The 23,696-nt window shown below is 41.5% G+C and overlaps 1 protein-coding gene across 1 annotated transcript in view; it reads right to left on the minus strand.

Annotated features, from left to right (window-relative positions):
- The window catches only part of LOC126247888 (Kazal peptide Pr13a-like), a 55,554-nt gene extending 32,092 nt beyond the window's left edge, over positions 1 to 23,462 (minus strand). The window contains exon 1 of the mRNA XM_049948517.1: positions 23,413 to 23,462. Within this exon, the coding sequence (XP_049804474.1) occupies positions 23,413 to 23,443 (31 nt within the window). The 5' untranslated portion in view covers positions 23,444 to 23,462. The remainder of the gene's footprint in view (positions 1 to 23,412) is intronic.
- Between the last annotated feature and the right edge of the window lie 234 nt (positions 23,463 to 23,696).

The raw sequence follows: 23,696 nt of genomic DNA on the forward strand, positions 1-23,696 counted from the left end.
ATGTTTTTCCTTTAATTGTGCAGTTTTATTCATTTGACAGTGCATGAATGCGTCCAAATTTTAAGATTTAATTGTGCATGGAATTGCTGGCTTCACTTATTATATTGTTACAAGAGCGCAAACAGATTTTGGATGAAATTGTTACATAGTTTAATTCTTAATTTCTTTGCGTGTTTTTGGTACTTGCATTGTTTAATTCATAAATTTCGGGCGTATTATAGTATTTGAGAGTTGTAGCATCGCGTTTTAGTACCTGAATAGTGTAAATTCGCGTAGTCGTTTGTCTTCTGTTTTTGTTTTGAACGGCCAGTGTCGGTTGGTCACAGTCAGTGTGCTCCCTGCCGCCGTTGGATAAGCAGCTGCAGAAGCAAGTCGTATACTCCTAGCTCACTCGTTTGTTACATAGTTTAATTCTTAATTTCTTTGCGTGTTTTTGGTACTTGCATTGTTTAATTCATAAATTTCGGGCGTCTTACAGTATTTGAGAGTTGTAGCATCGCGTTTTAGTACCTGAATAGTGTAAATTCGCGTAGTCTCCTTCCGCCGCCGAGCAGTGTGTCAGCAGTGCGCATGTAGCAGCATTACTGCATTTACTAGGTAATCTTGTATTTTAATAACCGTTTAAATTTTATGTCGATTTGTTTGCACTCTCTGTAGATTAGTTTAGACGTTCTTTGCACAACAGTTTTTAGCATGGATAGGGACTGCAACTGCTGTGTTCGGATGCAGGCTGAGTTGGCATCCCTTCGCTCCCAGCTTCAGGCAGTGTTGGCTTCGGTCACACAGCTTGAGGCTGTTGCCAATAGGCATCACTGTGGGGGTCCAGATGGGGGTTTGTCGGGGACGGCCAGCTCGTCCCACGCATCCCCAGATCGGACTACGACTGGGGTTGCCCGGGATACTGCCCGCATTGAGGCTGATCCCTCACCTGTGGTAGAGTGGGAGGTCGTCTCAAGGTGTGGCAGGGGGTGAAAGACATTCCGGAGGGCTGAACGGAAGGCCTCTCCAGTTTGTCTGACGAACCGGTGTCAGGCTCTGTCTCAGGCTGATACTGATCTTCAGCCTGACATGGCTGCTTGTCCTGTTCCAGAGGTTGCCCCTCAGTCTGCAAGATCTGGGCTGTCGCAGAGGGTGGGCTTACTGGTAGTTTGGAGCTCCAACGTCAGGCGCGTAATGGGGCCCCTTAGGGAAATGGCAGCAAGAGGGGAAGAAAACCAATGGGCACTTCGTGTGCATACCGGGGGGAGTCATTCCAGATGTGGAATGGGTCCTTCCGGTTGCCATGAAGGGTACAGGGTGCACCCATCTGCAGGTGGTCGCTCATGTCGGCACCAATGATGTGTGTCGCTATGGATTGGAGGAAATCCTCTCTGGCTTCCGGCGACTATCTGATTTGGTGAAGACTGCCAGTCTCGCTAGCGGGATGAAAGCAGAGCTCACCATCTGCAGCATCGTCGACAGGACTGACTGCGGACCTTTGGTACAGAGCCGAGTGGAGGGTCTGAATCAGAGGCTGAACGGTTCTGCGACCGTGTGGGCTGCAGATTCCTCGACTTGCACCATAGGGTGGTGGGGTTTCGGGTTCCGCTGGATAGGTCAGGAGTCCACTACACGCAACAAGTGGCTACACGGGTAGCAGGGGTTGTGTGGCGTGGGCTGGGTTTTTTTTTAGGTTAGATGGCCTTGGGCAAGTACAGAAAGGGCAACAGCCTCAACGGGTGCGGGGCAAAGTCAGGACATGCGGGGACCAAGCAGCAATCGGTATTGTAATTGTCAACTGTCGAAGCTGCGTTGGTAAAGTACCGGAACTTCAAGCGCTGATAGAAAGCACTGAAGCTGAAATCGTTATAGGTACAGAAAGCTGGCTGAAGCCAAATTCTCCCGAAATTTTTACAAAGGTACAGACGGTGTTTAGAAAGGATAGATTGCATGCAACTGGTGGTGGAGTGTTCGTCGCTGTTAGTAGTAGTTTATCCTGTAGTGAAGTAGAAGTGGATAGTTCCTGTGAATTATTATGGGTGGAGGTTACACTCAACAACCGAGCTAGGTTAATAATTGGTTCCTTTTACCGACCTCCCGACTCAGCAGCATTAGTGGCAGAACAACTGAGAGAAAATTTGGAATACATTTCACATAAATTTTCTCAGCATGTTATAGTCTTAGGTGGAGATTTCAATTTACCAGATATAGACTGGGACACTCAGATGTTTAGGACGGGTGGTAGGGACAGCGCATCGAGTGACATTATACTGAGTGCACTATCCGAAAATTACCTCAAGCAATTAAACAGAGAACCGACTCGTGGAGATAACATCTTGGACCTACTGATAACAAACAGACCCGAACTTTTCGACTCTGTATGTGCAGAACAGGGAATCAGTGATCATAAGGCCGTTGCAGCATCCCTGAATATGGAAGTTAATAGGAATATAAAAAAAGGGAGGAAGGTTTATCTGTTTAGCAAGAGTAATAGAAGGCAGATTTCAGACTACCTAACAGATCAAAACGAAAATTTCTGTTCCGACACTGACAATGTTGAGTGTTTATGGAAAAAGTTCAAGGCAATCGTAAAATGCGTTTTAGACAGGTACGTGCCGAATAAAACTGTGAGGGACGGGAAAAACCCACCGTGGCACAACAACAAAGTTAGGAAACTACTGCGAAAGCAAAGAGAGCTTCACTCCAAGTTTAAACGCAGCCAAAACCTCTCAGACAAACAGAAGCTAAACGATGTCAAAGTTAGCGTAAGGATGGCTATGCGTGAAGCGTTCAGTGAATTCGAAAGTAAAATTCTATGTAGCGACTTGACAAAAAATCCTAGGAAGTTCTGGTCTTACGTTAAATCAGTAAGTGGCTCGAAACAGCATATCCAGACACTCCGGGATGATGATGGCATTGAAACAGAGGATGACACGCGTAAAGCTGAAATACTAAACACCTTTTTCCAAAGCTGTTTCACAGAGGAAGACCGCACTGCAGTTCCTTCTCTAAATCCTCGCACAAACGAAAAAATGGCTGACATCGAAATAAGTGTCCAAGGAATAGAAAAGCAACTGGAATCACTCAACAGAGGAAAGTCCACTGGACCTGACGGGATACCAATTCGTTTCTACACAGAGTACGCGAAAGAACTTCCCCCCCTTCTAACAGCCGTGTACCGCAAGTCTCTAGAGGAACGGAAGGTTCCAAATGATTGGAAAAGAGCACAGGTAGTCCCAGTCTTCAAGAAGGGTCGCCGAGCAGATACGCAAAATTATAGACCTATATCTCTGACGTCGATCTGTTGTAGAATTTGAGAACATGTTTTTTGCTCACGTATCATGTCGTTTTTGGAAACCCAGAATCTACTATGTAGGAATCAACATGGATTCCGGAAACAGCGATCGTGTGAGAGCCAACTCGCTTTATTTGTTCATGAGACCCAGAAAATATTAGATACAGGCTCCCAGGTAGATGCCATTTTTCTTGACTTCCGGAAGGCGTTCGATACAGTTCCGCACTGTCGCCTGATAAACGAAGTAAGAGCCTACGGAATATCAGACCAGCTGTGTGGCTGGATTGAAGAGTTTTTAGCAAACAGAACACAGCATGTTGTTATCAATGAAGAGACGTCTACAGACGTTAAAGTAACCTCTGGCGTGCCACAGGGGAGTGTTATGGGACCATCGCTTTTCACAATATATATAAATGACCTAGTAGATAGTGTCGGAAGTTCCATGCGGCTTTTCGCGGATGATGCTGTAGTATACAGAGAAGTTGCAGCATTAGAAAACTGTAGCGAAATGCAGGAAGATCTGCAGCGAATAGGCACTTGGTGCAGGGAGTGGCAACTGTCCCTTAACATAGACAAATGTAATGTATTGCGAATACATAGAAAGAAGGATCCTTTATTGTATGATTATATGATAGCGGAACAAACACTGATAGCAGTTACTTCTGTAAAATATCTGGGAGTATGCGTGCGGAACGATTTGAAGTGGAATGATCATATAAAATTAATTGTTGGTAAGGCGGGTACCAGGTTGAGATTCATTGGGAGAGTGCTTAGAAAATGTAGCCCATCAACAAAGGAGGTGGCTTACAAAACACTCGTTCGACCTATACTTGAGGATTGCTCATCAGTGTGGGATCCGTACCAGATTGGGTTGACGGAGGAGATAGAGAAGATCCAAAGAAGAGCGGCGCGTTTCGTCGCAGGGTTATTTGGTAACCGTATTAGCGTTACGGAGATGTTTAATAAACTCAAGTGGCAGACTCTGCAAGAGAGGCGCTCTGCATCGCGGTGTAGCTTGCTCGCCAGGTTTCGAGAGGGTGCGTTTCTGGATGAGGTATCGAATATATTGCTTCCCCCTACTTATACCTCCCGAGGAGATCACGAATGTAAAATTAGAGAGATTAGAGCGCGCACGGAGGCTTTCAGACAGTCGTTCTTCCCGCGAACCATACGCGACTGGAACAGGAAAGGGAGATAATGACAGTGGCACGTAAAGTGCCCTCCGCCACACACCGTAGGGTGACTTGCGGAGTATAAATGTAGATGTAGATGTAGAAAAGGGGAGGGAGGAATGGAGGTCTCTGTCGGGTCGGACGAATGCAGGCAGCTCACTGAAAAAATATTTTAGAAACGAACGAACCATAGATTCTGCTGTCATCACATATCCCATCCCGGGTGCCCAGATTGGGCGATAGTTTGCCATTTCGGCTACTAATGATAGAATACTGAGCAAATTTTTAAAGAAATGCAACCATCGCCATTTGGGCGATATTTTTGTTGATCAACGCAGCCAAATCCAAGTGTATTTTTATGCACTGCTTTAAATTTAATGCGATTTGTTGTGATATTTACCGCTTCACTGCAGCATTGCAACCTCGAAGTTCTACCAGCCTCCAAATAACGACTCCAGTGCTAACATCAAACTTCTTTATATAGGTAATTAGACTAGAATAGTAGCGCGTACACATTTTTAATTTACAATAACGGTGGCGGACGAATCAAAACTGGTTTTCTTCTTCTTTCTTGTTACAAATTTATACGTAATTAGAAACTATTACAACGGCACATAACACAAAAACAATAAACGGTAGCACTTATATTAAATTCAACTGCAAGTAAGAACGGAACTGATCAGAAAAGAAACAACTGAGCTCAAACAAGGCCAACAATTCGTAAAATAGGGATGGGCGATAGCTGATAGTGCTATGGATGTATAATACTTCAAATCCATCGCTAGCCTCCTTGGCTATTGATAGTACATATCCCTTTTTCGTCATATGATTGAAAATCAAAATATCTTTCAGTTTCACTAAACGGCAACTAGGTCATGTGTAATTTCATTTAGGTGAGAGGGGGGGGGGGGGAGGTCCGCACCTCCTGGAGCTTTTCCCTCCCCCTCTGGCAACGTCCTTGCTGGTTGTACAATCTGTGCATTTTTGAGTGGTCGATCCTGAAAAACTTATTTTTTTTTCTGATTAAGAATAGCTCCATTTATTGCGATAAGTGAACTCGCAGGCAGGGCCGGTTTCAGGCCTTTGTGACCCCATTGGGCTCCAGGCTGAGAAGGGTGCTAAGTGTGCACAAGCCCAAGATTTCTGGACAGGATGCATCATAAGTAGTAGCGAAAATCACATGGGTGCAAGTATAAGATAATAGAAGCAACGCTCCAGTAAATATGGGTCTGCAAACAAATCATTTGCGAGATAATTGCGAATGTATGGTTACAAGCCGCTGATAACTTGATCATCAAATATTGTCCTAATTAGTAGGAAATGATTTGAAGTCTAAACTCTTCAGTCAACTCACCATCTCACTGGACTCATATCTCATCCAAGACCTACCTTAACAAGAAATGCAGTCCTACTCCATGCTTTACGTTTTACAGTTTGTTTCCCATGAGGAATTAGTTTCTTGTACCAACCTCTTCATATCAGAATAGCGCTTGCGCCTAGCATTCTGAATTATTTGTTGAATATATTTCAATCTCTGTCGTCCCCTGCAGTATTTGCCCTTTTTCAGGTCCCATTACATCACCCCCTGATGTGTTAAGGCATGTTATATCATCCTGTCTCTTTCTTCTTGTCATTGTTTTCCACATTTTCCTTTCTATATCTTTTATGCCGTTTCGCCGTTTCTAATTGTCTCATTCCTGCTATTCCTCATTCCTTTAATCTTTCTTCAGTATACTGTCAATCCAGATTCTGTACCATCAGACTATTCATTTCATTCAAAATGTCCTGCATTTCTTCTTCACTTTCACTGACGACAGTAATGTCATCAGTGTGTCATGTCATTGATATACTTTTACACTGAATTTTAATCTCACTCTTAAAACTTTTATTTTCGTCATTCACTCTTAGATGTATAGATTGAACAGTAAGGACGAAAGACTAAATTCCTGTCTTACATTCGTTTTAATCCTGGCACTTCATTCTTCGTCTTCTACTCTTACTGTTCCCTCTTGGCTCTTGTACATGATGTATATTACTCTTCCATTCATGTAGCTTACCCCTTTTTTTCTCAGAATTTCAAACATCTTGCATCATTCTACGTTGTTGAATACTTTGTAGGTCGGCAAATCCTATTAACGTGTCTTGAGTTTTCTTAAGCCTTACTTCCGCTATCAAGTGCAGCGTCAGAGATACTTCTGTGCTGTCTTAACCTTTTTGAAAGCCAAAGTGATCATCATCCAGCACATCTTCAGTTTTCTTTTAAATTCTTCTGTATGTTATTTTTGTCAGTAACTTGGATACATTAGCTGCTGATCTGACCATGTGATAATTCTCGCACTTATCCGCCATTGCTATCTTCGGAATTATGCAGATCCCCTGTCTTCCATATCTACTCCCATATTTTCTTCTATCACGACAAGACCTCCTCCCCCTCACAGAGGCCTTCGATATACTCTTTCCACCTATCCACTCTCACCTCCGCATTTAAAAATGAAATTTCCTCTGCACTTTTACAGGGTTTGTATCCATTGGATTACGATGAGGAATAATTTTATTTATTGCATCAGAAGTTTTATTCTTTGTATCATTCTTCTGATTTCTTTAGTAGAAAACTGCCACCAACAATTGTTTTTAATTCACAGATGGTTGTTTTGACTTTTCTATATGCAGAATTAGTCCCTCTGATCAAAATCTTTTTCTTTCTACATTTCTCTCATTTTTCCTGCAGCTATTTCCCCTAGGCTCCTCTGCACTTCCTGTTTCTGTCGTTTCTAACTGACTTATTTGTATATTGATGTGTTCCTGACTTCTCCTGATCTTTTTGTATTTTCTTCTTTCGGAATCCCAATGAAGTATTTCTTCCGATACCCAAGGTATCGTCGCAAATTCTTTCCTTGTAGTTAAATTTATGTGTCCGGCTCCTGTGATTGCCACTTTTAGAGATGTACATTCATCTTCTAATGGACTATTTATTGTGGTATTCATATCTATAGCCTTAGAGAACTTCAAACCCATCTCATCGTTTCTGAGTGCTTCAGTATTCCATTTCTTTTAACGTTTATCTTTCCGAACTGTTTTCTTAAACTTCAGTATACTGTTCATCATTACTAACTGGTGATTCGAGTCTGTATATGCCCCTGAGTATGCCTTAGTCTAGCTCACTGCTTCCCGAGCGATGAAGTCTTGCCAGTCCCCGGCTCGAATCCGCTCAGCAAACCCTGGGTTCGGTGTGGGGCGGCAGAGGGATGAGTGGAATGCTGTAGCCTGTTGTGGGGTTTTGAGCCACTGAGGGCTACGGCAGGTACGAAGCCTCTCAGTCGTTTCTAGCTCCCCGGTTCAATACACAGTGCCTTACAGTTCAATATCCGATTTCGGAATCTCTGACTATAATGTAGTCCAATTGGAATCTTCTTGTATCTCCAGGCCTTTTCCAAGTATACGTCCTCTTCTTGTGATTTTAAAAATTTGAGTATACATCGAAAGGACAGACTTATGAGAAATGGAGGTCTTGCATTTGTTGTAGTAGAGAAGAAACTCAAACCTACCGAGTTAGAAACTGAAGCTGCATACCAGATTGTTTGGGTACGATTAAGTATCAAGGGTGGGCATAACACTATAACTGGATCCTCCTATCGGTCACCAGACTCACCTGATGTAACCGAAAACTTTAGAGAAAACCCATTTTACTTGTATAAATGTTCCCTAATGATTCTGTAATCATCGAAGGACACTTTAACCCTCTATCAGTCCATTAGGGTGATTACAGTTTTGTTAATGGTGGGTGTGACAAGACACCACATGAATCATTACGAAATTCCTTCTCTGAAAACTACTTAGAACAGACAGTTCGGAACCCCACTCAAGAAGAAAGTACATTACAGCTAATGGCAACAAACAGGCCTGATCTCTTTGAGGATGTCTACATCGAAACTGGTATCAGTGACCATGACTTGGTTGTGACAGCAGTGATTACCAAAATAAAAGGGGCAACTAAAACAAGTACGCTCAGTAAATTAGATAAAGAGGCAGTAGTATTATGTTTAGTGGATAACTTGAAACTTTTAGCTCAGAACAAGAGTATGTAGGAGTTTAAAAGAACAGTTGACAGTTAGCTAGACAGATATGTAGTCCTGTCCAGTACAACAGTTCGTGATGGGAGAGAACATCCATGATCTGCAGTCACTATAAAGAAATTTCTAAAGAAACAAATTGTACTGCTTAAGAGCTAAGAAACAAAGCTTATGGCTGTAGATAGAGACGCTGAATGACACGCATTCAGCTGTCAAGAGAGCAATGCCTGAAGCCTCCAATGACTGCGCAGCAGAATATTTCGGATGAAGTTTCACAAACGCCAAAGGAATTCTGGTCGTATGTAAAGGCTGTTAGCGGCACCAAAGGTAGTGTCCAGACACTCACAGACGAGACAGGAACCGAATTTGTGGATACCAAAACCAAAGCAGAAATGCTTAACTCTGTTTTCAAATTCTTCTTTGCAAAGGAAAACCTAGGAGTACTGCCGCAGATTACTTCATGTACTACCGAGAAAATAAGTGAAATGGATATTAGTGTCAGTGGCGTTGAAAACAGCTGAAATCGTAAAAACTGAGCAAAGCTGTAGGGACCATGAAGCTCCTATCATATTTTATACCTAATTTACGGTTACGTTAGCCCTTTTGTTAACTATAATTTATCGCCGACCTCTTCAACAAAAAACTGTGTCCAGTATTTGGAAAAAAGCACAGGTCACAGCCGTATACAATGAGTGATCCACAGAACTGCCGCCCAATCTCCACTGTTGTAGGATCTTGAACATATCATGAGCTCAATCATAACGGTGTACCTAGAGCAGAACAACTCCTCCATGCCAACCAGCATGGATTTCAAAAACATAGATCATGTGAAACGCAACTCGCACTTTTCTCGCATGACATCTGAAATCCAAGGATCAACGCAGTCAGGTAGATGCAGTATTTCTTGATTTCCGAAAGGCATTTGACCCAGTACCACACCTACGCTTGTTATCAAAAGTACTATAATATGGCGTATCAGACGAAATATGTGACTGGATTAAAGATTTCTTGGCAGAGAGGACGCAGCACGTTATCTTGCATGGAGAGTCATCGACAGATGTGGAAGTAACTTCAGGTGTTCCTCAGGGTGGCCGTGCGGTTAAAGGCGCTGCAGTCTGGAACCGCAAGACCGCTACGGTCGCAGGTTCGAATCCTGCCTCGGGCATGGATGTTTGTGATGTCCTTAGGTTAGTTAGGTTTAACTAGTTCTAAGTTCTAGGGGACTAATAACCTCAGCAGTTGAGTCCCATAGTGCTCAGAGCCATTCGAACCATTTTGTTCCTCAGGGAAGTGTGTTAGGTCCCTTGCTGTTCACGTTGTATATTATTGATCATGCGGACAATATTGATAGTAATCTCCGACTTTTCACACATGATGTAGTTATTTCCAACGAAGTACAGTCTGAACGAAGCTGTGGAAATATCCAGTCAGACATTGCTGAGATTTCAACGTGGTTTAACGACTGGCAGCTTGCTTTAAATGTTCAAAGTCGAAAAATTGTGCACTTCACAAAAAGAAACACATCGTATCCTATGAAATAACACTAATGAATCGCATTTGGAATCTGTAAACTCATACAAATACGTGGGTATAGCATTTAGTAGGGTTATGAAGTGGAATGATCACATGAGTAAAGCAGAATAAAGTCTGTTTACTGGTAGAATACTAGGAAAATGCAACCAGTCTGTACAGGAGATTGCTTACAAATTACTTGTGCGACCGGTCCTACGATATTACTCAAATTTGTGGGACCTGTACCAGATAGGACTGAAGGGATACTGAACATATACAGAGAAGGGTAGCACGAATGGTCACGGATTTGTTTGACCCACACAAGAATGTCACAGATATGTTGAAAGAACTGAAATGTCAGACTCTTGAAGACAGACATGAACCATCTCGAGGAAGCCTACTTACAGTTCAAAAATGGATCTGAGCACTATGGGACTTAACTTCTGAGGTCATCAGTTCCCTAGAACTTAGAACTACTTAAACCCAACTAACCTAAGGAAATCACACACATCCATGCCCAAGGCAGGATTCGAACCTGCGGCCATAGCGGTCGCGCGGTTCCAGACTGAAGCACCTAGAACCGCTAGGCCACACCGGCCGGCGCCTACTTACAGTGTTTCAGGAACGATGGCTCTACGAATATATTCAAACTCCCTACATGTCGCTCACTTACTGATTGTGAGGACAAGATAAGACTACTGACAGCACGCATGGAGGCATTTAAACAATCATTCTTGCCGCGCTGTATAAGTGAATGGAACGGGAAGGTACAATGGGACGTACCCTCTGCCATACGCTTCAAAGTGGTTTGCAGAGTATCGATGTAGAAGTAGATGCAGCAAGCAGAAAGTACAAAGTACCGATTCCGGAAGATGGCAGAAGATTGCATAAAGCAAGGGAGGAAGGTGTATCAGGGCAGAGAGGAAAGAACACGTCGGCAACTCACAGAAGTGAATGAAGACACATCAGTATTTTCTTATTTAGATTTTTCGTTTTGATTTCCGGTTGACCCTGATCTCGTGTTTTTCATTGCCTCAGACGTGAAGAAGTTCTTTGTGCGCAACATAGGTACGAAAAATGCCAGTGTCCAACAGTGAGAAACACTTGTCGATTAGTCGAAGAATGCAATTGTTAATTCAGGCAGTGGAGAGGTTCCCTGTTTTTCGGGACGTGAAACACGTTGTGCGGCGCGGCATGTTACTTTTTACCGCCCTGCCAGTGTCCAGCAATGTTCATTTGTCTAGCTAAAAGCTGTAGTAGAAAATACTAGACCACTACTGTCTATTGCAGGTCGCAACATACATACAATTGTCCGGTAAACGGGATGTGGCTAGCTACTGAAATAAAAGTTTTAACTTGGCAATGTAAATTTTCAGGTGTATTTTTAGGATAAAGATCACAGTTAATACTGCCAAGTCCGTACTAAGTGGCAACACAATGTAAAGTTCACACGCTCACCACAATCACACACGTAGCCAGTTTATGGTATTTACACCCATTACCGAAGTTAATGGAGTTCACCGGATCGTTTAGTTATGAAAATGCTCGCTCAAATGTTGTGCAATCTGCTCTACACGTAATACCTGTTCCAGTCTTAGATCGCACAACACGCCACGCGGTTTTAACTAACACTCACAAGCAATAATTTTGATATTCCGTCCGAAATTCCACACGACTTCCACTATACCGTTCACTTAAATACACTTTGTACTACTTCGCGAACTCGTAATTACCATTTTTCCGCGATTTTACAGTACTTTCGTCGGAGTTGCTTTCAATGACACGTTACTAGTTCGAACCCTCAGATCCGAACCCCATAGATTGGCGCGAGCCTGCATTTTTCTGATTGGCTGATATCACAAACAGCAAATCAGGTTGCAGTATTATCCCGCGCTAACCCGCGCTTTACTTCAATGACCAATCATAGTAAAACATTTCTTTCTATGGCAATTGCTAAATAAATAAATTTAGAAAAGTATCAAGTATAAAATTACTCCTTCTGAAATTACCGATTAATTTGTGTTCTACTCACGATTTATTAGTACCATAAACTGACTGCACATTTAATTACAGTAAATCCCCTGTATAGTTTAACTGGTACTTTGTGAATAAACAAAACAATTTTCATTTACTTCTGTTCTTCTTCACTCATACAACACTTACACAGCTAATTACTACACATATAAAATAATTATAATTATGCAAATACATTAAATATTAATCAAACATAATTCTACACATTGTTTTGACTACGACTGCTAGCACTGTCCGTCAACTGCTGACCTCTGCCGCCTACTAGTACAACTACGTGCAGCTCTGTAACTCAGGTCCATGTCAGCTGGTGACATCTGTCGATGACTCATGCCTATAACGATGTCGTCCTTACAAGTGACACGAGCGATGCGAAGGCGCTACGCCTCAGTGGGTTTTAAGAGTAAGGTTATAAAGCAGAAAGCACTAGAGAATATTGTGACGCATTTTGAGATAACAGATACCTAAACATGAAAAAAATTACAAGCTGCGACTCACCACGAAAAAGATACTAATAAAGCATTTCTTGACAACTTAAGCATCCATTTCTTTATCCAAACACTTTCTGTTTTTCGTCACAACTTTTGTTTAGTATCGGGAATAGATTATCCACTCACATTAATGAGGCCACCTATCAATAGCCTGAATAGCCATGTCTTGCAGCGCGAGACGTGCAGGAAGAGAGTCAGTGATGTGGAAGGTGCCGACAGCTATGTGCAGTCATGCAGACTTTAGTGACGTGGCCGGCTGTGCTAGATTTCCCGCTTGAGGATCCACGGCGCGAACAGCCTGATCGAGGAGGGCCCATAGATTCCCGCGCCCCATAGATTCCCGTTTGGGTTTAAGGGGGGGTAGGACATCAAACGGACCGACTTGGAACAGGAGAGGCACCACAGGAAATTTTAATTCCCAGTGCCTATACTTTTACAAATAAATTCATGAAGCTTTGTCAGCACGACCAGGAAGGATTGAAGATTCACACTCATAACAGTGGAAGTTCAAAAACATAACAAAATAATTTTTTTTTTAGATATGAAATTTCATCATTTTTTCACTTACTGTTGGCTGCATTTGTTGCTATAGGTACATTTTTCTTTACAAGTAAGAGAGAATCTTTGATGAATTTTGCACAGCATACAACCCATACTTACAGGTGTATGAAACTCTAGAATTTTCCAAATTTATTAAATACTGTGGTAAAAATTGAGATAATTAACTACAAAATTTGATTTTTTTCTAAACATAAAGCTTAAAACTTAACAGTTCATTCATTTTTTCATAAGTTTAATAGATTGTAGAGTTTCAGACACCTGTAAGTATGGTTTGTATGCTGTGCAAAATTCATCGAAGAATCTCTCTTACTTATGAAGAAAAGTGTACCTATAGCAACAAATGCAGCCAACAGTAAGTGAAAAAATGATGAATTTCACATGTAAAAGAGTTTATTTTGTTATGTTTTTGAATTTCCGCTGTTATGAGTGTGAATCCTGAATCCTTCCTGGCCATGCTCACTAAGTTTACTTGTAAAAGTATAGACAGTGGAAATTAAAATGCCCTGTGGTGCCTCTCCTGCTCCAAGTCGGCCCGCTTGACGTCCTAGCCCCCTTAAATCCGTGGGGTTTGTTGGACAGGGAAGTACGCTAAACTCTTCCTGCTGCTCTTCGATCCACGCACGTACAGAGCTTGTTTTGCCACGTTGCATTGTCCTGCTGGTAGATAGCATCGTGCCGAGTGAAAACATTGTGCCTTCCAACATGGCGAGGTAACACATGGAATGCCACAAAAACATTCCCCAGACGATAAAGTTGTTTCAGGGTGTTTGCTTTCAGACGTTTCACGCCGTACGCGCCAACGGCCATCTGTCCCATGGAGCACAAAACGTAATTCATCTGAAAACGCTTCCTGTCGCCAGTCGGTGGGCGTCTAATTGTGGTACTGGCGGGCAAATTCCAGCTTTCGTCGCCGACGAACAGGAGTCAGCATTGCTCCGTCGGCGACGGTTTTGAATGGCGCCATTTTGCCATGAACGGTGTACTTAAACACAGCAGCACGCGAACAGTTTACAAACTCAGCCGTTTCTGAAATACCTCCACCCTTGGCCCGAAAGCCAATGCTCATGCTCTGTCGGACGTCACATAGACAGCTCCGTGCCACAATTGCTACCCCCCCCCCCCCCCCCCCCCCCCGATACTCTTTATGTACCCTCCACTGCTAGTGTTGCCACCTACCGTCTGTGAGTGCATGCATGATGGCGACGAACATAGGCGGTGGCCACATTAATATGACTGGACCGTGTAATATTGCAACACCAGTGGCAGCTACAATGATTTTTTAGCACGACATCGTGAATTTCCACTTTCCTGTCTCACGACGCTACTCTAGTGGAAACACTTCTGTTCGTTTTGTAAAGGACACCACGGTCGCTTAGTTTCGCTCTTGTCTCATGTAGACACACTCATGCAGATGACGACAGCACTCCCGCCGGAGGTTCGAGTCCTCCCTCGGGCATGGTTGTATGTGTTGTTCTTAGCATAAGTTAGTTTACGTAGTGTGTAAGTCTAGGGACCGATGACCTAAGCAGTTTGATCCCCTAGTAATTCACACACATTTTTGATAAAAACTTCGCATGATAATTAGTGCGACATGGATGTATGTCAGATGATTCTTAGGTTTTGAATTGTGCTAAAAGCAGAATTATTTCCATTGAATATTGGCCATACGGCTGGCAACAGCTTTAACTTCCGCCGTCTCTACTTCCATTTTCATTCATCTATGACACCACAAAAGCTGAGTGGATGGTTCAAATGGCTCCGAGCACTATGGGACTTAACAGCTGAGGTCATCAGTCCCATAGAACTTAGAACTACTTAAACCTAACTAACCGAAAGATCTCACACACATCCATGCCCGAGGTAGGATTCGAACCTGCGACCGTAGCGGTCACGCGGTTCCAGACTGAAGCGCCTAGAACCGCTAGACTACAGCGGCCGGCAGCTGAGTGGAGCATACAGTCACTACAGTTATCTGAAATTTGCATCTATTCACATGACATATCATCAACAGTCTGGTGTGGGGCAGAGGCAAACTACTTCCTCTACGGTCTTCCCAAAAAGCCTCCACGTACAGTAACTGTCAGCCTCTCTCTTGTCATCCGATTTCACCAACGAAAACGCAATATTCAGGAAGTATTCGTTTCAATACTTTATACAGACGAGAGACAAGAAGCAAACGAGTGAATACGCACAAATAAAGCAGCTCTTTCGATGTTGTCAGCGGAACAAAGCAGCTCTTTCGATGTTGTCAGCGGAACTCTCTCTGAATCTATTAGCCAACGACATATGCCTTACTTTCTAGAATGAATTTTCTTTTTACAGTGTCGTGTACTCTGTACTGGAACTTTCCGCTAGGCGGAGAGGTTGTACCAGATTGAATCCAGACGTGGGAAAGTTTCAGTGAGAATGTACGTATCTCCTACTTTTCGAAATCGACAGTGGCTCTGCTAGTGATAGTATTTGTGGCAGGCAGCTCAACTGCCAGCCATGGATAATTTCTATTTCTGCAGCAGAGTGTACGCCGCAGTGAAATTTTGTGATTGATTAAAACTGTGCCCAGGAGAGCTTCCCTGGTGTTTGAAATAGTAGTTGATAAGGACTGGAAAACTGAAGCCTTGAGACTGATCTTTACCTATTTACCAAGTTATTGTAAGGTGCACAGAGGAGGGCAATTCCTAACAATACTGGAGAGTTTGCCTCTTACCCTTGACGTGTGGAGCGAGAAAAATATGACTGTCTATATGCCTCGACAGGTTCCCTAATACATTGTGTGTTATCCTCTTGGTCTTAACGCGAAATACATGATGGAGGCAGCTGAAATGATTCATAGTCTTCCTCAAATAGCAGTTCTCCAAATTTCCCCGAGAGTGTTTCACGTGAACAAAGTCGCATTCTTTTCAAACATTCTCGTTTGGAGTTAATCTCCGTTACACTTCCGTATGGACTCGCTGAGCCATTACCATCAAATCAGAGCGTCTCTGAATTCCTACGATTGAATCTTGGACTTGACGAGTTGTCGACTGACGCTTACCTACTTGGTTAGTGAGCTACTGCCAAAAACAAAGATCTAGAGAAAAGGCTAATTACGAAGAATATTCATTTTAAAATCGGACAGAAACTGCACCAGGACCGCTGGCTTATTGGATTGGAGCAGTTTCAGTTGTTTTTCGACACTGACACTTCTTACTCCAATTTCACGCATTTGTAGTTGTATGCGCCTCTAAAAAATTGGCACGGTAGTTCGATCCTGGACGGAAGGTTGCGGACCATTCACTGGTTTTGTATAGTATCAAAATATCCTTGGATTTTATGATGGATCTACTGCCAAGAACCGACGGCGGCAGCTGTTTCACGTATCACGCACAGTCCTACTTACGGACCCGCAGGCTACCATTCAGTTTTCTCTGTCAGTTTCCTATATTTTCCTTTGTAGCGAGAATGTACCTTTTTCTGTTTTCGTCGTTGCAACGTACTCCGAACAGCACCATTAAATCAGTGTAGGTTTTTCGCTGTCTTTTACTACCTTACTTGATACATATTTAGGACGCAATATATGTTGGGTTTGAACTTCGACCACATTTTTTAAAATTTAGTTAGAGTTAGAGGTTGTTCTAAATTTTTTAAATTCATCCTTTAAGTAGAATGTTATTGGCCGTATATCTCTTCTACTATACATAAGCGTGTGCGCTAATGGACTAGTTGTTCGAAACAAGTCTGGCTACTTCGGAAAACCGTATCTCTTTAACGCTGATAATGTATACATATTAGTATGGCAAATAAGTTCCTAGAATAAATCCGCAGTCATTATGAACTTAAACGAATAATACTGCGTAGACAGATGAATGATTTTTTAAATTACATTTTATCATGATATATTTAGGTTACTGTCATCTTCAGAGCCAGACTTAGAACTTCTGGAACTAAATCCCATTTCAATGCGCAGTAAAACCTGTGTCAAAGGTGGTCTTCTCTCTGACTGCTTCGAAGACAATAAACTCAGAGGCACTAGCGTATGATTATTTTCTAATTTGCTATGAGATGACAGAAGAAATTACAATCTGGAGAACGGTAAGACAAGGATGTCATCTTTCACCTTTTCTTCTCTGTCTAATATCTACTTAGGTGATGTAATTAAAAATTTCGTTTCAACACAAGAACGATGTGATAGTAGGAGGAAGATTAATCAATTGCACAAGATTTGCTGTTGAGTTGGTAAAACTAAGTGAAAATTAAAAGGCAGTTTTCAATATGTTGAAAGAACTGAACAGCAGCAGTGAGGAATATAGAATGGAGATAAATTTGAAGAAGACTACGGCGGTGGTTACATGAAAACAAGGCTAACTATTGCAAAATAAATGTTTTACAGAAGGAGAATTATTTTCTGCTCTACATTGAATAAAAAATTAAGAAAAAGCTTAGTGAAGTGTTTTGTACAGTGTTGCCCTGTATGATAGGCTTAGAGAAGAGTGTAAGGCGCGAAATGGACGGGTAAACCAAGGAATAGAGTTATGTTACATAGGGTGAACGAGAAGAGACAGATACTGGAAACAACTAAGAGTCGATAAAGATATTGGCTGGATACAGCACTGGATGAGAAGAGGCTACAAAATTAAGGACGCACTAGAAGGTACGGGCCACATGACTATCGTCGAATTTTTGTAATTTTTGTGTTCATGGTTCTGAAAATCATAACTCAAGTATCAATCTCCAAATAAGTTAGCTGCAATTCTCCAAAATTCTCGAGAAAATAGACTTTGATGCTTTTCTGAGCGTCTTTAATAACATAACGTAAATTCGATTTTTCGACAGGCTGCGTGATTCTGTGGTAGAAGTCTGACATATCGTGTGGGGGGGCCTGGGTTCGATTCCTGATCCACGCAAATTTTGTAAGCAAAGGTGTATGATCTACGAACATTTCTTTCGTATCGAGAACGTACCAATTTCTGTTTGTGCAACATACTGTTAACAGCACCATTAAACCAACGTGTATTTTACTATCTTACTTGATTAATATTTAGAGCGCAATTTACCTTTTTGTTTCAACTTCGGCCACAATTCGTTCGTGTAGTTAGGATATGGTCAAAATTTTGTTAATTCAGTTTTTAAGTAGCGTGTTAGTGATGACTGCATATCGCTTCTACCATGCAAAACGAGTGTGGACTGACGGGATAGTTGTTCGAAAGAATTCTGATTACTTTGGAAGACCGTATCTGCTTAACGCCGGTAACGCGGAAAAAACTAATCTGTCATGGTTTTTCAATTAAAACAATCATTATTAACAATCTTTTATGAAAGCATAATTAATAATTTATATTTACACATAAAACTGGATTTTTTTTGTGCGATATGATATTTGAAACAGGAAGACGTACATTTTTTGCGAAAATGACATTTACATACGTATTAATTAGTATATATTTGACGCATTTCATATTTGAATGATGTAGGTATCAGAAATGAATGGAAGTAACGAAAAAAGTCCGAAGTGAGTATCGAACCTGCGAGCCAGTGAATACTAGTCTCGAGCGCTAAGGATTTTTCCCATCTTTTCGCGTTTTACGCTTTCATAGTATATGTTGAATCCTGCTTTGACGTCAAATATGTAGGGTCTAGGAAGCCTGCGTTCTCGGATCGCTGGACAACATTCAAACAAATCGTATAAACGAGTTTTAATACGAAATGAAAAATGATAATTTTTAACTTTGACAGTAACACGCAAGTTCGTAGCAAAGGGCGACATGCAAAGAAGAAATCTCTTCAAATTATACAACTCCTCATACAAGTGAAGAAATACAGTTGATTCTTCTATTCAGGTCGCTAGTCATGAAGCTTCTGTAGAACTGGGGCGCGGCCAGCCGGCAGCGGCGCCTATGTCCTCTGCGTATAGAGGCCGCTGTTGTCGTCCTGGAGAGGGGTCGGTCAGCCTGCAATTGGCTGACGTCTTCTTCACAGCCCTCTCTTTCCCGAATGGCTTGCCGGCGCTTGACGTTACGCCCTAACAGTACATGCACCTTTGTTTGAAAAAAAATAGAATCAACCATTAATCGAACCTTTCGTCCCCCATGTGGCAGGCGAGCATTCTACCACAGAGCCACACTGTCTGTCGAAAAAGTGATCCTACTGTAGGGCGTTAAAAACACGTGGAAAACTTCGAAGTTGATGTACTCGAGAATTTTTGAAAGTTGCGTCGAATTGCTGGGAATGACTGATATCTGAGCTCTGAACTTCGCGTACCATAAGTATAAAATAATTAAAAAATTCGATTGTAATGTGGTCACATTAGGAGAAGAAGACCAGAGGAAGGAGAAGAGTCATTCCATGTCAAATCAACACACATATTTTACCTCACCCTCTTAGATTTTGCTGAAAGTTGGTCTACTTATAGCGGGCACTGAGACTAAGAAAAATACCAAATTTCAATTTTTTATCTCAAACCATTCCTGAAATATGGCTATGTAAACTTTCAGAAACCAGCCAAAAATGTGTGAACGGACTTTTTTAAAATTGTTCTAGGAGCTGCCCCAATTGAGCTAGAGAACTGGGAAAGGTGTCATTTTTCAGAATTTTGCATGCTCTTTCCAGGGATCTACAACAAAACATAGCTTCTAATTAATAACCTTTTCCAAAATACTAATTAATATTTTGATTTAATTTTAATTTTTTTACAAAAAGTACATAATTGAAAATTTTCAAAATATTTCCATAACTACTTCATACTATTGTAAATCACATGGCAAAATATAAATCTGGGATGAAGATGGGTTCATTGTTAAAAAAATTATTCCGGACTCTTGTTTTTCACTAACGGCCCTAGTTTGACCAAATTGACCTTTAACAAACAGGAATTTCTTTAAAATATACTGAAAGGTAAGTAAAAAATTATTAGAAATATCAAAACATTACCTTATTAAACCAAAACTAATCAGCATATTTTATAATTAAGTTGATAGCTTATTTTAATTTCATACAACTTCACTAACAGTATATTAACCGATATAACAAAAACAAGAAATTGAGCATTTAACTACAAACTGAAATAAAGTATGAATAAGTACAAGTATTTACAATGTAATTAGGAGCATTAAATTCCCTCATTATTTTCCTGACACTCCACTTTTCAGGTAAACTTGTAAGAATCATTAGTTTTTTTGCACTACTTATAGAATTTTCAAAGCTTCTTTTAAGACTTTCAAGAACGGATTCATCAATATCAGTATCTGACGAAGAAGTTTCAGGAGCAACAAAAACTTTTCGTGTCATTGATGAGATTTTCTTCACTTTTGATTTGGCGTAATGCCTAGATGTTAGTTTTCTCTTGTCAATTGGGGACTCACCTAGTTCTTGAAGTGTTGTGTTAAATGTTTTAACAGCTACTGAAGTTGGAGTGAAGTCAGGGTCTTGGCCTCGGGTGATTTTCTCTGATCCAGAAGATTCTTCTTCAACACTTTCATCACTGATGGGCTCTGGTGTATTTTTCAATTTGGTTACATCTTTTCTACATTTATCACAAATCTTGAGACCACTTGGTATTTGAGGAAATAATTTGGGCATCCATGTTGTGACATTTCTCAGTTTTTTTCTGTCTCTAATAAAATGATTTGACTTCTTCAATGCATTACAACACTGCACTCTTACAGCACTGCACTTTTTACTTGGTTCCATATTTATACAAAAACCACTTATAAACTGTCCTTCAATGTATAGATTTACTTGAAAATGAACTATTAAATATAATAGATACAGACTGGTCAACACAGAGGTAACAATTGATTTGCACTAAAACCACAGTGCACAACAATGCTGTAGGCACACAAAACCTTAGAAGGTAACAAAGCAGACTACATCACCTCAACAACGGCTCCAGTCTCTGAATTATTGTACAGACATCAAGCCCTATGTATACGGTCCTCTACTGACGTACTACCTTTAAGGTCAGTTTGGTCAAACTAGGGCCGTTAGTGAAAAACAAGAGTCCAGAATAATTTTTTTTAACAATGAACCCATCGTCATCCCATATTTATATTTTGCCATGTGATTTACAACAATATGAAGTAGTTATGGAAATATTTTGAAAATTTTCAATTATGTACTTTTTGTAAAAAAATTAAATCAAAATATTAATTACCATTTTGAAAAAGGTTATTAATTAGAAGCTATGTTTTTTGTCTATCACTGGAAAGAGCATGAAAAATGCTGCAAAATGACACCTTTCCCAGTTCTCTAGCTCGATTAGGGCAGCTCCTAGGGCAATTTAAGAAAAGTCCATTCACACATTTTGCCAGTTTTTGAAAAGTTTACATGACCATATTTCAGGAATGGTTTGAGGTAAAAAATTGAAATTTGGTATTTTTCTTAGTTTCAGCACCCACTATAAGTATACCAACTTTCAGCAAAATCTAAGAGGGTGAGGTAAAATTATTATTTAAAGTGTGTTGATTTGACATGGAATGCCTCAGAAGGTACCAGCTGAATGAAACACACGCAGCTGCAGGAAGGATGGCGCAAAAACGGGAGGACTGGGAATGGCCGAACTTGCGGTCATGGACTTGGCTAATGGGCAGGACAGAACACATCATCATCATTGTCATCGTCATCGTCATCATCATCATTTCAGGATATGTTGTCATCAGAAGCAAACGACGCTCCAGGTTTTCGAGGTACTTCATGTGCGTTTTAACGAGTAACGTTTTCGACCGAAGCGGTGGCACAGTGACTAGCGTCGTGGCTTAACACTTTTGCTCCATGTCTTCGAAATCAGGTTTTTATTTTTATCTTTTCATTTACCTACCCATATCCGTAGAAAACTACTACACGAATGTTTTCCAATGTATAGTGCAATAACGTTCTCCTTATTCGTCTACTAATTTTTTGTAAATTAATAAAAAACACAATAAATGAATGGAAAACTAGTTTGAAATTCCAGAATGAGATTTTCACTCTGCACTCTGCGCTGATATGAAGCTTCCTGGCAGATTAAAACTGTGTGCCGGACCGAGACTCGAACTTGGGACCATTGCCTTTCGCGGGCAAGTGCTGTGAGGACGGGACGTGAGTCGTGCTTGGGTAGCTCAGTTGGTAGAGCACTTGCCTGCGAAAGGCAATGGTCCCGAGTTCGAGTCTCGGTCCGGCACACAGTTTTAATCTACCAGGAAGTTTCATATCAGCGCACACTCCGCTGCAGAGTGAAAATCTCATTCTGGAAACATCCCCCAGGCTGTGGCTAAGCCATGTCTCCGCAATATCCTTTCTTTCAGGAGTGCTAGTTTTGCAAGGTTTGCAGGAGAGCTTCTGGAAGGTAGCAGACGAGGTACTGGCAGAAGTATAGCTGTGAGGATGGGGCGTGAGTCGTGCTTGGGTATCTCAGTTGGTAGAGCACTTCCCCGCGAAAGGCAAAAGTCCAGAGTTAGTTTGAAATTGTTTTCGGTGAAATTCCTGTAGGGCAACTTTATTCATAATCAGCTGTGAGCGCCAGTTTTCTGAAAAGTGATCCATTATGCGTGGTTTGCCGCGAAATTATTGCCAACGCTAGAAATTTTCAGCAGTATTAACGACGTTTCTTTCCCGAGTGAGAGCTATATGAAGAAATGCCACTGTGGCAAACGTGCCTTTGTGCGATGCTTGTGCTGTTCGTAATTTCTGTGTTTCGAATGTTTCTACGACCGGTACCATCTGAGGGAACGCACCAAGTCTTCCTGAAGAATAAACCTACGAATAAAATACGTAAATTAAGAATTGAAATAGGAATGAAATACAAGAATATGAGAATTTAAAAAGATTGTAAACCTTGAAAATGCCGTATGCACATATACTGTGTAATAAATGTATGACGCAATTTTGAAACACAATTGTAATTTTACACTTAATATAACGCCGTTGTATCCCCCAACGTCATAAGAAACATTCGTGTACTAACCTTCTATGGAAATGCGTAGATAAATGAAAAAAATAAAAACAGTTGTTGGATTTCGAATACAGAACGCGAAAGTGAGTGACCCCGACGCTAGCCACTGTGTTACCCGTTTGGCTAAACTTACTGCCCTCTAAAAGGCATATCAAATTGCGTCGAAAACTTTGACGACCGTTTTCTCGGAAATGATCGAGCGCCTACGGATAGAAGGAGACACTTGGTCGTGTATTTTGAGTCCTCTTCCACAGAGCGAAGTTTCTGGGAAATCAGATTGTGGCACTTGTCTTGCTCTCCTCGTTAGAGGACACAGAAACAAGTGTATTTTTAGTCGCACGTATCGAACTTCAAACTGTGTTCATCAGGAATTCCTTTAACCGAGTTCAAGATGACTCACCTGCCAAAAGGAGCGCCATTTTCCCTGCCATGCTGACTGCCGAGCCCTGCTCCTCGCCGACTGCCTGCAGTCCAACGCTCTGCCCCCCATATATTGCGGCGACCACAAGGACACCTGCCCATCCGGCAGCTATACATCTTCCGGGAGCGGCGCAGCAAAATCGCTAATAGTCGCAACTGCTTGTCAAAGCGTGATGGCGACGTTAAAGCGAGAAGAAGGGCGGCAGCAATGGAGAATTAATGGCAGTGCTCGTCCGATACCGGATGCTGCATAGTCGAGGTCGT

Source organism: Schistocerca nitens, chromosome 1, assembly GCF_023898315.1.
Source record: "Schistocerca nitens isolate TAMUIC-IGC-003100 chromosome 1, iqSchNite1.1, whole genome shotgun sequence".
NCBI classification, from domain to species: domain Eukaryota; kingdom Metazoa; phylum Arthropoda; class Insecta; order Orthoptera; family Acrididae; genus Schistocerca; species Schistocerca nitens.